This window comes from Clupea harengus, chromosome 2 (genome assembly GCF_900700415.2).
Source record: "Clupea harengus chromosome 2, Ch_v2.0.2, whole genome shotgun sequence".
NCBI lineage: Eukaryota > Metazoa > Chordata > Actinopteri > Clupeiformes > Clupeidae > Clupea > Clupea harengus.
The window spans coordinates 26,652,068-26,664,702 of NC_045153.1; the positions used below are offsets into that span (position 1 = coordinate 26,652,068).

General features: G+C 42.5%; 1 protein-coding gene across 6 annotated transcripts in view; it reads right to left on the reverse strand.

The window, feature by feature from the left end:
- Positions 1–11,020, reverse strand: part of osbpl6 (oxysterol binding protein-like 6) — a 34,392-nt gene extending 23,372 nt beyond the window's left edge. For 2 of the 6 annotated variants that reach the window (XM_031559132.2, XM_031559109.2), the window contains exons 1-2: positions 10,713–11,020; positions 978–1,260 (exon numbers count right to left, since the gene is read on the reverse strand). In XM_031559132.2, coding sequence (XP_031414992.1) covers positions 978–1,127 — 150 coding nt within the window. In that variant the 5' untranslated portion in view covers positions 1,128–1,260; positions 10,713–11,020. Of the gene's footprint in view, positions 1–977; positions 1,261–10,405 lie in introns of all 6 variants that reach the window. The other 4 variants (XM_031559154.2, XM_031559150.2, XM_031559127.2 and 1 more) reach the window with 3 other exon arrangements.
- Positions 11,021–12,635: the final 1,615 nt, after the last annotated feature.

A 12,635-nucleotide genomic window follows, 5' to 3' on the forward strand; every position in this document is an offset into this window, starting at 1 on the left:
CCCCCAAGCGGGGGTATTCACAGGCCTCACTCAAATGCCATATCTCTCTGGGTTACATGGAAGAGTCTAAACTAAAGCTAAACCACTAGCGTCTATAGACCATACTGTGCTATGGCATGCCACAGGCTAACCACTAGCGTCCATAGACCATACTTTGCCACAGGCTAACCCACTAGTGTCCATAGACCATACTTTGCCACAGGCTAACCCACTAGTGTCCATAGACCATACTTTGCCACAGGCTAACCACTAGTGTCCATAGACCATACTGTGCTATGGCATGCTTCAGGCTAACCAGGGAGAGGCGTGTGGGGTTTGGTAGGGGAGTACAAATCTAGATTGGGGTCAAGGTTGAGATTGGACACAAACCCAGGTTATACTCGATATAACCCAGGTATAATGATTAATATTTCCAAATTGACTTGAAATCTCAACTGATCAGCGACTGAATCATACTGGGACCCTTTAAATGGAATCATCGTGGAGGTCAGTGCCATTACCTAGCCCTGCAGCTCAACAGTGTGAGTTGCCCACAGCCTTCCCTGTCTACTTTACAAACATCTTAGAACGGCTCAAGGTTAAAAATGGCATCAGAAACATCTCAGTAAAACCATCAAAACAAACCAGTCCCAAGGTACCCAAGTAATGCTGTTGTGATAAGAAAGAAAGCTATGTGAACCGTAATGGTTGGCTGCTGACGTTGGAGGAACAAGAATGCGTCAAGCCTTTTCCCTTGGCCTGCTCCTTGGGGGGAGACCCCTCATGATTGCAGTGCTAGGAGTGACCTCCTTTGCTGGGAGGCACAGCGCTGGCTGCTATTTTCAGCCGTGCCGGCTCCCGTCAACCGTGCATCTCGAGGGAACCCACCATATGAACAGAATCACTGTGAAACAGCACAGAAGCACCACTACCACTATAACCCTCCAAGCCGCCCCACTCTCGCTCTACCCTCACAGGCCGCCACATGTTCCACTCACCTGCCGGCTGTCTCTCTGCGAGGAGGAGGAGGAAGAGGCGCTCTTATGCGTGGGCGTGGAGGTCTTGTGGATGGGGGTGGCACTTCTCTCCTCAGCGCTCATGGTGCGGGGCTGCTGACCCCGTGGGTGGTGGTGGTGGTGGTAGGACATGGTTTTCCAGTGGTAGGTTCCTCCCTCAGCAGCTCCAGGCACAGGCGTGGCACGTGAAGAGCATTCTCCCTCCCCGCTGGCGTGAAAGACGCTGGTTCAGCAGGACAGACCCACAACGCGAGATTCCCCTCACCTGCGTAACGAGAGAAAAAGAGGAGATGCTCGCCTTTAATTCCTCCAGCTTCCATCATAAGGAAGATGCTCACTGCATCAGTGTAGTGAGTTGAACATTTTCTAAGCTTGTGAACACTATGCAATCAGACAGCCCACAAAACACATAGCCTGCAGCAACACTTTTATGTGAGGGAGCAAAGCCATTTGACTTATGACATGTGACTTGTGCATAATCATTGCTCATTTGAATGGGAATTTCTGAAAACCCCGCTCATGCCTTGTTCTCCTTTCATCAGCCTACACATTGTTGAAACTCACTAAGCCTTTAATTTAGCTCAGTGTGAATGGTGGTGAGACAGAAACTCACATCAGCATTTCAACCAGAACTCACAGATGACTGCAGGCGATTTTTTCACAACTCCCATCACATTTGACTCTAATGTCCCCACATAAAATCTTCCCCCCTACAAACAACTTGCAAGAAGATGCAATCATATACCGGCAATATGTAGGTGCATAACTAAATCAAATCCCAAAATAAATGATAACGAGGAGAAGAAGGAAAGAAGACCCATCCCTTATGGCCGCATGTACAGGATCCATCTCTCTGCATCTCATTACCATTATGATTATGTGCGTAATGGGTTGGGAATGCCAAATCAATAGAGAGGAGACAGCATCTGTGCTGAGTCTGAGGTAGCTGCCACACTGGGTTGCAGATTTAAACACCACTTACATACAGCATGCTTGCTGTGCTAAACAGACTGCCTCTCACAAGGACCACATTTGTTTAATTATTGCGTGTCACCATAATAAGCTATAGAGGGCCAACGGGTCAATGAACACAGCGTTGTCGTCCTCCTCCTCCACCGCTGCAGTAGCAGCACCGTACGCTGTCAGTCTCTCATGCCAACGTATTGATTAAATATTCTGTGAGCGGAGGTAGCGGGAGAGAGACACCCCGTCTGCTCAGGTTAATTGGACCCTGAGGAGCTCGGCTCAAGATCTTGCTTTCACACTCTACTTCCCCGGCAGGTGTCCGACGGGTGGACCTTTCCCTACTAAAGAGCACTGTAACCGAAGACATGATAGGGCTGACACGTAAGAAGCTCGCCGCTAAAACTGATGAGCACCTTCCATATGTCACACGGACCTTTGAGAACATGACTCAATGTGAAATGAGAAGTTGCGGGATCACATGACGCGAGCGATATGATAGCGGCTTCAGAGACTCTAGAGTTGCATCACTTGCGTGACGTACATTGCAAACAAGCAAACCGGATCCCATGGGCATGGTCCGGGTAGGCGCAACTCCACAGAGGGTCTACGTGGGACAAAGCCAGGCACAACACCCACCAACAACTATCTGAATGGCCAGGGAGCACTTCACTACGGCCGTGGCCTGTACGGAGAAAAGCTGATTCAGGAGCAGACAGTATTTCAACAACAGGATACATCTGGGCAAGGCCTCTCCCGGCGTGAGCGTGCTCTGTGTGCACTCGTGAGCAAACCTAAACACAGCACTCTTCACTCCCCCCATCTATTATTCAAAACTACCCACCACAGTAGCCAGGATCTTAGCCAACACCCAGCTTCTACACTAAGGGAACAACTAGAGATAGGTACTCTGTTTGGCTAAAAAAAAAAGACTGGTTCTGTGTCTAATATGTAGAGTGTATAGCCTAGGGTTAAGAATCAAGCTTCTTTAATACCTCCTTTAATACTTGTAATACCTCTAATAGTCTAATTGTATGTTTAGCACTTCTCAGATGTTGAACTTCAGCTATGATACAGTGCCACAGCTCTTGACACAATGTTGTGAGGCTAAAGTCTGAGCCCTTTTCAATGACCAAATGCTGTAGCATACAACCCACAAATGCTCGTTCCTGGTTGTGAAGCAAAAGCTTGCGGAAGGTTTGTGTGGCAGGTTCCGCTTGTTGGAAGCCCTCCTTGCTGGATTCAATTAGTCATTGATCTAATCTTTTAAGTCCTGTCACAGCACTTCTACCCCTCTGTGTAGTCTCCGAGATCCCCCCGACTTGTGATCAGATGCCAATTTTAGCATAGTGAACACAAGCAGCTATGTCTATGACCAGGGAAGGCAACACAGCCCTGAGGTTCAAGCCATGCATGAAACTAGACTTATTTGGATGACCTTTTAGTGACTCCAGAGCTTTAATTCTGGCCTTTTATGTCTAATCAGAATAAGTTCCTTACTGAGAAAGTTCACACTAATAATAACCGACAAAGAGGAAGTGTAATCCAAGTGTAACACCACAGAAAAGCACAGTTTAGAGACGCCTATATCCGTTAGTCATATGCTTCACCACCAACTTATAAGAAAGCTTTGGGTAACGCTGGACTATGGACACTACTGTCTTCAAAAGAACAAGACTGCTGGACATTCCAGAAGTGCTTCAAGATGTGCTGGATGTTAATTCTCCTTTTGAGAAGGAGCCATTGTCAAAAATCCTGAGTAGACCATTGTTCATCAGTGGACTTGGTGACATTGAGGGTTCCCTGTGGATGCTTAGGACAACGGCCCGTCTGTCTTGAAGCGCCATCACAGGCTGATAGGACAGTGATAAATTATCAACAGGCAAAGTATAAAACATGGCAGTTACATGCTTTGAGCCATGTTAGCATTGCGTGCCAACTTCTATCGGACGCTCTCTTTTCAAAGAGCAGAGCACACACAAAAATCATGGGCATCATTTCCATGGAAGCTTCCCAATTTGTTTATTTAGCCCGACTGTGTTGAATTATTAAACAGAATGATCTGTTCCCATGATAGTTATTAGAATGCAAAGACAGGTAGAATTAAAAACGCCAAAAAAACAGACTGCTAAATAACACTAAAAAAGGCCACAACGTAACAATATAAGGATCAAGAAATAACCTACAAAAGACGGTTGCACTGCAGCAGGTCAGGAGCTAAATAAACAAGAATTCTTTGCATGTGAAAGAGGTGGAGGCAGTCTTCACAAAAGCCAGTCCTGAGACTGGAGATGGGAGTGGTAACCCTGTCAGATAAATCCCATGGCATGTTCAACTGTCACCTACGCTGCTGGGAAGATGGTGTTTTCAACAGAAGCTGCTCCAAGACAAATCCAAACGGAATCCAATTTCTGCATTTAAAAAAGTGATTGTTAAATCCTCTTAATGAGACATGGTAGTTTAGCAGACTAAAGTCGAGGAAAGAACACCCATGCAAAATAGTGACGAAAGAACATCTTGTTATTTACTTGACATCTGCATGTCTGTCAAAACAGGCACGTGGCAAGATCTAAGGTCTTGGCTCTAGTACGTATCCCAAGTGACAAATAATCAATCAACAATAATCAAAAATCAATATCATTTCCAAAACATTTCTCTCTAATGGTTAATGGTAACCCCTCCTCCATGAACAATGGCATGAGGTGTTGGGTAATAAGCCATCAATCATGGCAGTTCATTCTGATAATGGGTACTGTCAACAACAGCCTGCTCTGGTATTCCATGTAGGAGGCCACAGAGTGTGACACGGAGCGAAGGCTGAATGCACTGAGAAAGACAGGAAACAGAGGCGTGATGTCGTCTTTGATCACCTCAGCAAGCCAGTGGAATGCCAGCTGGGAGACAAGGTAGACTACAGGATCTTTAACACATATAATGAAGAAGCCTCGACTGGCATCACAGTTGAGCAGCATCTGTTACAGTAATTGAGCTCAAACAGTGAAATTGATCCCATTGTCTTTTGTCTGGGTGCAACGACGGGGTAGAGGCCTTTGCATGGGCCGTGGTTTTACGTTCCTTACACTATCAGGGCAGACTGACAGACACTATCAGGACATGGAAAAGGGGGAAACGTAATCAGTGGGGTCTTTTCTCAGGCTTGCGTCACCGCCAGTTGAATAAAACCCAGGCGCTCACAACCATCTAACGGCCCTGTCCCAGTCCCGTCGCATCTGGACAGACATAAAACCAAAGACAGAAGTGTCCTCCATCTTGGCAAAGCAACAAACACATCTCGAAAAAGCTGACAGCATGGCCATAAAACTGTGAATGTGGCTCTCTTAATAAGGGCAGAAAAATAGACGGTTTTGTGTGCCCCTGGTACCAGATGATGCACTCCTACAGAGTTGTCCCACACACACACACACACAGTCTCAGCAAAAGACCTGCTAGGACAGTGACTCACTGATGTTCATACTACCATTTCTTAACCCACACTGGGAATCACACTGGATGCAATGCGAGACACAGGAAAATAATTCTTCCTCACAGTTCAAGGTAGCCTAGGAGAGAATGTTTCATCACAAGAACTACTGTTTGGGCCACAGACCGCTTTGTGTTCACAAAAATTGTGCGCAAGGGGAAACAAAAAGTGATAAGACCCGAGGGCTGCTGTCTGTCAACTCAAGCCTTTCAGGGTGACAACCTCTTATGTCTCTGGCACAGTGGAACAGTTTAGAGGGAAAGACCTGTGCAGTCCCAACTCCCAACTATATGATTCATGTCTTGCTTTCCAAAGCCTTTTCTTTATTGGAGGTCTCCTGATTGATTTCATTTTAGAACTGTGTGCAACAAAACAGTGTGTTATTCAGTGCTGTTTTCCATAAGATGTTTGATAACTGTCTTAATTAGACTTATTAGCCTTAGCCTTAATAAGTCAGCAGTCAATTACTTGCTAATAAGGGCTTAAGTATACTCCAAAACGTCTGCATTCACGCAATGCGGATGCATACGCTTGCATTTGTGTCTCTAAATGCACAAGCTCAATCACTTAAATAATATCCCTACCTCGTGTGAATCTACAGCAAGGTCTATAGTATCTAAAGTATAGGTCTATAGTTTTCTCTGCCCCTATATGACCATTTCTCTCTATCTCTCTCTTCTATCTAAATGGTGATAGCTACCTACTTTAAAATATCGTTGCTGTAATCTATGACTCACTGAAGCATGAGATAAACAAAACTCTCATCAGCAGGTCTCCAGTAGTTTTATTCCCAGGGAGCAATCATACTAATGAAAATATGCATCTGTACCAATGCTACTGGTATGGCTAACATTCTTTCCACAATATCCCCTCATTGGCCGAGACAGAAAACCTTATCTGAGCTTGAAAATCAAACGTTTCCCCAGACATGCTGGAAACATTGATGGAAGGTAATTAATCCAGTAAAAGAGCTGTTGTCCTTAAACTACACCATTCACCAAATTGCACTAGGCTAATTGGACCTTGTTGACTCAGTAAAAGTAGCCTGCTAGCCTAGCTAAAAAACAACATTGGAATATAAAATACATAAGGACTTGTAAGAAAGACTAATTGGTGCACGTATGCTATAAGTTGCAACAGTTTGACACTGCACATTTAACAAATAGTAATGTATATTTTCTCTTTCAAATGGAACATTCAATGAAATGTACCCTAAAGCACAATCCTTTCGGAAGTACAGTCATCATTTAAGCAACCAGATACGAAATGAAACATCAGCTGGCTTGCATTTGTATTGTATGTCAGAAAAGCTGAAAATACCTGTTTGCGCCTTTGATGTTTCTTCATTTGGCCTCATCATCATCAAAAATTGCAGCACACAGTTTGCACTTCACAGTATTTTCACTAACTTTATCAAAGTTCTTCCATACGTGTGCATGAGCTGTCCATTTGTCACATACATAACGTATGAATCAATGTGATTCTAGAAGCTACCTGCAGCTTAAAAAAAAAGCTTGGACGCACATGCTAATTTTGAGGTTTGATGTTTCATACTTCATGAAATTCACTTTATTTCTTACACAGTTATTGCCATTATTCGTCTAATAATTGAATGCTTTTGAAATAGCATTAGGCATCTTTTGCAGAGCCAAAACAAGATAGTGATACCATAGAGAAATTTACCCACAACATATATAAAATATTAGCCCCCTTTTAGTAGGCCCTGTCTCTCTCGTAAACCATCTCATTTGCACACACACTGCAGCTCAAATGTGACCCTCACAGATAATCTGTAATGCCAAATATGGTTCGTATTGTATGAAAACACTTTTGTATCTGCCTTTTGTTTCAAACCTGCTTTAGATGGATTCAAAGAAGAGATTAGCAAGTGCAGTGCATTCACAGAATTCATGTTCTCAGAGCATACTTCTTTTCGAAGAAAAGCATTCAAGTATTGGCCTAAAATATTGATTATCGTCCTCTTTTTGCCGCAGACATAATCCTTATTTTATCGGCCCTGAAAAAAAACACATCAGTCGATCCCCAATAAAAGTGTATGCGTTCATGCACAGTAAACGTGTCCGGATGGACACTACATTTTGGTGCTGCCCAGACCATCCTGGTGACGACATTTGCATCATGTGCACTGTGCATGGAGCCAAGTATTAGGAAGTATACTTAAGACTTAAGTCTATGAGCCCAACAGTATCTGCAATACAATACAAATACACATGTTTATAAATACATCTGTGTTAGTGGCAATTAAATAATCATCTGTCTCAAACACTGACTGGGAAATGGACGTGGCATTTCACAGGTAGAAGCTTCATGAGAAAGAAAAAATGGTGGAATGTTTGTGTTTGCATCATGAGTAAGGTTGTTGTAAGGGTGTTTTGGATGTGCTTTCTGCTGTGGCAGACTAGGCTGAAGAGGCCACATCTGTGTAATTAGCTTGGCCTCATGGAAAAAACAAACACACCCACCCCCACACACACACATTTGTCGTGACAACTGAAATGGGCATTTCCCACAGCTCAGCACAATGTTTACTGGCAGTGTAACACCCTGCGGAGTAACTCACAAGGTTTTTCCCATCCTCCACTGTCCCTGGGCTTTGATTCTCAAATGTTCCCCAGGTCTTTTCATGTGTGGGTGATTTTATATGCTGCCACACTGCAGTATTACTCTATCATTGTATGTTAAGCTTAGTATCCCTTTACTGTCAATCACAAAATACCTCTTTTAGTATGAATTACAGACACAAAATGAAGGAAGTTTTCTGCCACGGGATTGCAGACTGAGTACTTGAGACCCGGCCTTGTTTACATTTGAATATGTAAATCCTTGTCAGCAAGGGTGATGCTTGCTTATGATTAAAAGAATCTAATTGGATCCTCTGTGCAACCATCCAGGTCTTGAGTTGTCCAAGCACATTCAATTGAACACAGGAGACACCACAGCCAGTTTGCAGATAAACAAAGATGCATTCAGAGGTAACTGAGGAAATAACACTAATGATGTGACAGAAGGTGGGTATGAAGACAGGGATGGAGATTAAAGATGCCAACTAGAATAATTCTCATATTTAGCCAACACTGCCAGAACTCACCGTAACAGCTGGGAGAGCCTTGTAAGAGTAGGGACATTGAATTGAACATTTTGCCGTATTACAAGCCAAGCAATATGATTGTACAATACAGTTCATTCGGACTGTGGTCATGCATGGTTAAATATAGTTTTCTACAAATGATATTAGCCCATGCAAATGTGGTCATAAGGATACATAGTGAATAGATTGACTGTGTGCACTCAGATGTGATTTCAGGGGAGTGTTTCAACAGCCCTATTTCAGAATAAGAGTAACCCATAGCAACAGTTTTCCCAAAGTGCTTGGTAGCCAATGTTGGTAGTAATTTACACTTCTTAAATGACATCTTAACACCTTTAGAGGTTAAATGATACCCTTTTAGAAATTGTATCCGTCTGCTCCGTACTGGTGTAACAGCTATTATTAGAGGCCATGGTATCTACACAACAAAGGCGGTTACCGTATCAGTAGAAACACTGCCCTGCGTATCCAAATCAAAATGGACTGACTAGGTGATGAGCTCATACAGTCAAAGCATATTTAACAGATGCTACACAGCTCCTAGCATTGCAAAATGACCAACATATTTTGTTCAATCAGGTCTTTGTTATTAAGTAGTTATGAAGGTCTTTCAACCTGGTTTGATCAGTTCTGTGTATTTGTCAAAAGTACACTGTATTCCGTGAGGCTAAAAACAAAAATGCAAATGTCGATTGTTGAGATGATTGCTGTGATATTCAGTGAAAGTACATCAGACAAGCAGACAACCTTCTTCCAGGAAAAAAAACAGCCTTAACTAAATAAAGGAGGAATATACTTAATGTTACGACAAATACTACCACTCCATTCCTGCCCAAGGAGCACATCACTGGCTTTATGGCTTAGTCTGCTACCAGTTGTGATTACTTCAGTCTGTTGCACAATTAAAAGAATTGGCAGTCCTTAGATCACTTTATCCAGAAGGAACACTTTACTTAAATTTCAACCTGTGGGGATGATTTCAGTTACGCATTCAAAAGGTAGCTTAATAGCCTAATTAAATAAGGGATTAAGTAAGTGATAGTCTACTTGGTTAGGCTACATGTTCAGTGACAGCTTCAGTGCCACATGTTAAGAGACACATGTGACATTTACCTGATTCATCAATGTATTTACTCTACAGACGGTGAAACAGTGTGGTACAATTAGGCCTACATGGTGGAAATTATTGTTCTGAGCTAAATGTTCAATCTATCTTTTAATGAATCCTTATCTAATGAGATGACAGTCGCCAACTGCAAAACAAGTTCATCTTCTTCCAGTGCCTGCTAAATTGACAGGACATAGGCTATCTATCATATCAGGCTGGGGTATCCTTGTTTTTGAGACCCTAGCTGAATGGATCATTTCAAATACGATTGGCATGAAATTACTTCATCAATTCTGGCAAGCTTACTAAGAAAACAGTCTTATGATGGGTTTTTGTCAGCTTGGTTGGAAAAGCTATTTGAATGACCTTTAATGACTTGCCAAAGCGTCTTACCCATGGGACACTGTGCCCTGTTACTACGTGACTGCCTGACTGATACGAAGTTTCCCCCCAAAGTCCAAGGCCTACTGTTGGCCTTTGGAGAACAGTTCATTGCTCATCTTTCAGGTCTTTAGTCCTGAGAAGTGAGAGCCTACTGTGGCCGTATGCGTCAGCTTATGATGAGGGAGTAGGCCTGAGTGAATGCCCTCTATGAAGCAACATCCTAAATCAGTAGAGGTTATGACAGGTAGCCCAAGTTGACCAACAACTGCATAGCTACCACTACAGCCAATACATTTTCCCATCAGTCAGGTAACAAGGCGCAGGTCACTGAACAGTGTCCTCACCGTTATGAGTAGTTACATTACCTCATCGCAAGCTGTGTCACGCGAAGGACTGAAGCAAATCTCCAGTAATCAGTGCATGTAGCCTAACGTAGCTTGCATCGGCTGAAGGGACACAGAGAGGTTTTTTGGGTTTCGGTTTTCACCCAAGGGGTGACTTGAAAAATCACCATGATGTTATTCAAAAACAGAAATCGGCGTATGGCTAATGTAGCAGACATTGAGTTGTATGCATATTATACACCATCACTCAAGCATTCCACTGAATTTGGAAAAATATCTTTGGTAATATTGATGCGTTCTACAATGAGCATCACGGCGTAACGCTTACCAACGGTTTGCTGGATTGACCATGTCTTGCCTCTTCTTGGCGCAGGAAACCGATGATCTTGACTTGCCAATTAATAAGTCGTTTACTTCTACTATAGTATAGCAGTTTTGCCTCGACAGTCCTCGTCGAAAAACATTGTTGCCCTCAAGAATACAGTTAGGTCCTTAGAAAAACAGCATAAAGTCGGAAAAGTGCTGGGTATGGCTGAATTTGAACGCAGGTAGACGGATGCTTGGCGACGCTCCTCCCTGCAGCAAGGATGACTTCAGGAGCGAAATAAAGGCCGGAGTGGATCACGACACGGGAATGGGCTGATGGTGTAGAACAAAACAAGGAACTGGAGCGCAGGCACGACGTGTGTTAGCTTAGTTTTTTTTTCTTCATATATGTCTTTCATTTAAAACATAAAAAATGCTTTCAGACTTACACTACTGTACTTCTGAAGGCAAGTTAAATAGGCAATGTTTCCCCATATTGAGCATTTTATGTAGAATGCAATTCAGTGTTTGTTCTGGACTCTGCTTTCTCTGCTGCACATTTGTTCACTTTCATGTTCAGACATTTTTTAAGAAATGTACACCAAATGTACAATCATTACCCTATGGATTGCACATGAATTTTGGGGAACGTCATCTGAGTAGCCTATCAAATTGTCGTTAACAAGTCTTGAAGCATTTTGACAACAAAAAACATTGGCTAAGGTAGGCCTACTGCATCTTTAAATGACGTTTTCAGCGGGAAAGTGGAACAACAACAGAAACAATATCGGTTATTGTTATAGTTAAAAGCAACAATTAATAATATCCTATCGGTAGTGGACTCGCATTAATACACCTAAAGACTGTCAAGTCTAGCAGACATGTATGGCGAAGGTGACCATACACTTTGAACCCAGAACCCTTATAATTACCCATATTGTGCCACCTAGTGGAATGCAATTAGTGTTCAGACGTAGCCTATGGTACCTACACTGTATAGATTTAACAAAATTCATATGTTCACATTCTATTGAGATTTATATTATTGAGCTAAAATAAGAGCAGCTCTGCCCAGTCGGATGGTCTTTATAAACATTCTGTTTAAATAGAAGGTATAATGAATAGACTGATTTTCATCTAGCATGGATGAGCTGAAATGTTTCCTTCTTCGAATGAAAAATATCTTTATTGTTTAAAACCAAAACAGATATGTCACCAGACAATGGGAGGAAAAGCTTTCTCAGATGTATCAGTATTTAGGTCTATTGGTTGAAAGGCAGTGCAGTATGGCGTCTCTTTCTCAGATGTATCAGTATGTGGGTCTATTGGTTGAAAGGCAGTGCAGTATGGCGTCTCTTTCTCAGATGTATCAGTATGTGGGTCTATTGGTTGAAAGGCAGTGTAGTATGGCGTCTCTTTCTCAGATGTATCAGTATGTGGGTGTATTGGTTGAAAGGTAGTGTAGTATGGCCTCTCCAAAACTTGGAGATAATAATAGCACCACTACCTGTGTGGAAAAAATTTAATAAAATCTGATTAGATGATTATCTATCTAGAAACTGTCCACTCAACAAAGGCCACATTGAGTAAACCATATCATAACCAAACCACTACTCCAAAAACAAGTAATTTGTCTAACTTTTTTCCTAATCTCAGATGTATAGAACACTCTGCTCTGAAGCCAGTTGAAAATCTATGTGTACAGAAAACAATGTAATGTACACATTTTGTGTAGCATTTCTCCTTTGTCTCTTCATTTTTCTTAATGTAAGGTTTTTTAGTTTGACCACTACTGTTACCAACTATCCTCTACAATCTTATCTACTTCCTCTTCAATTGCAGGGGGACCCCCTTTAGATGGTCACAATTAGGCTAAATATTTTTACTTGATAAACAAACTGGCCTGAAAATCAAGTCTTAGATGCTACAAGCCAACAGGATCACC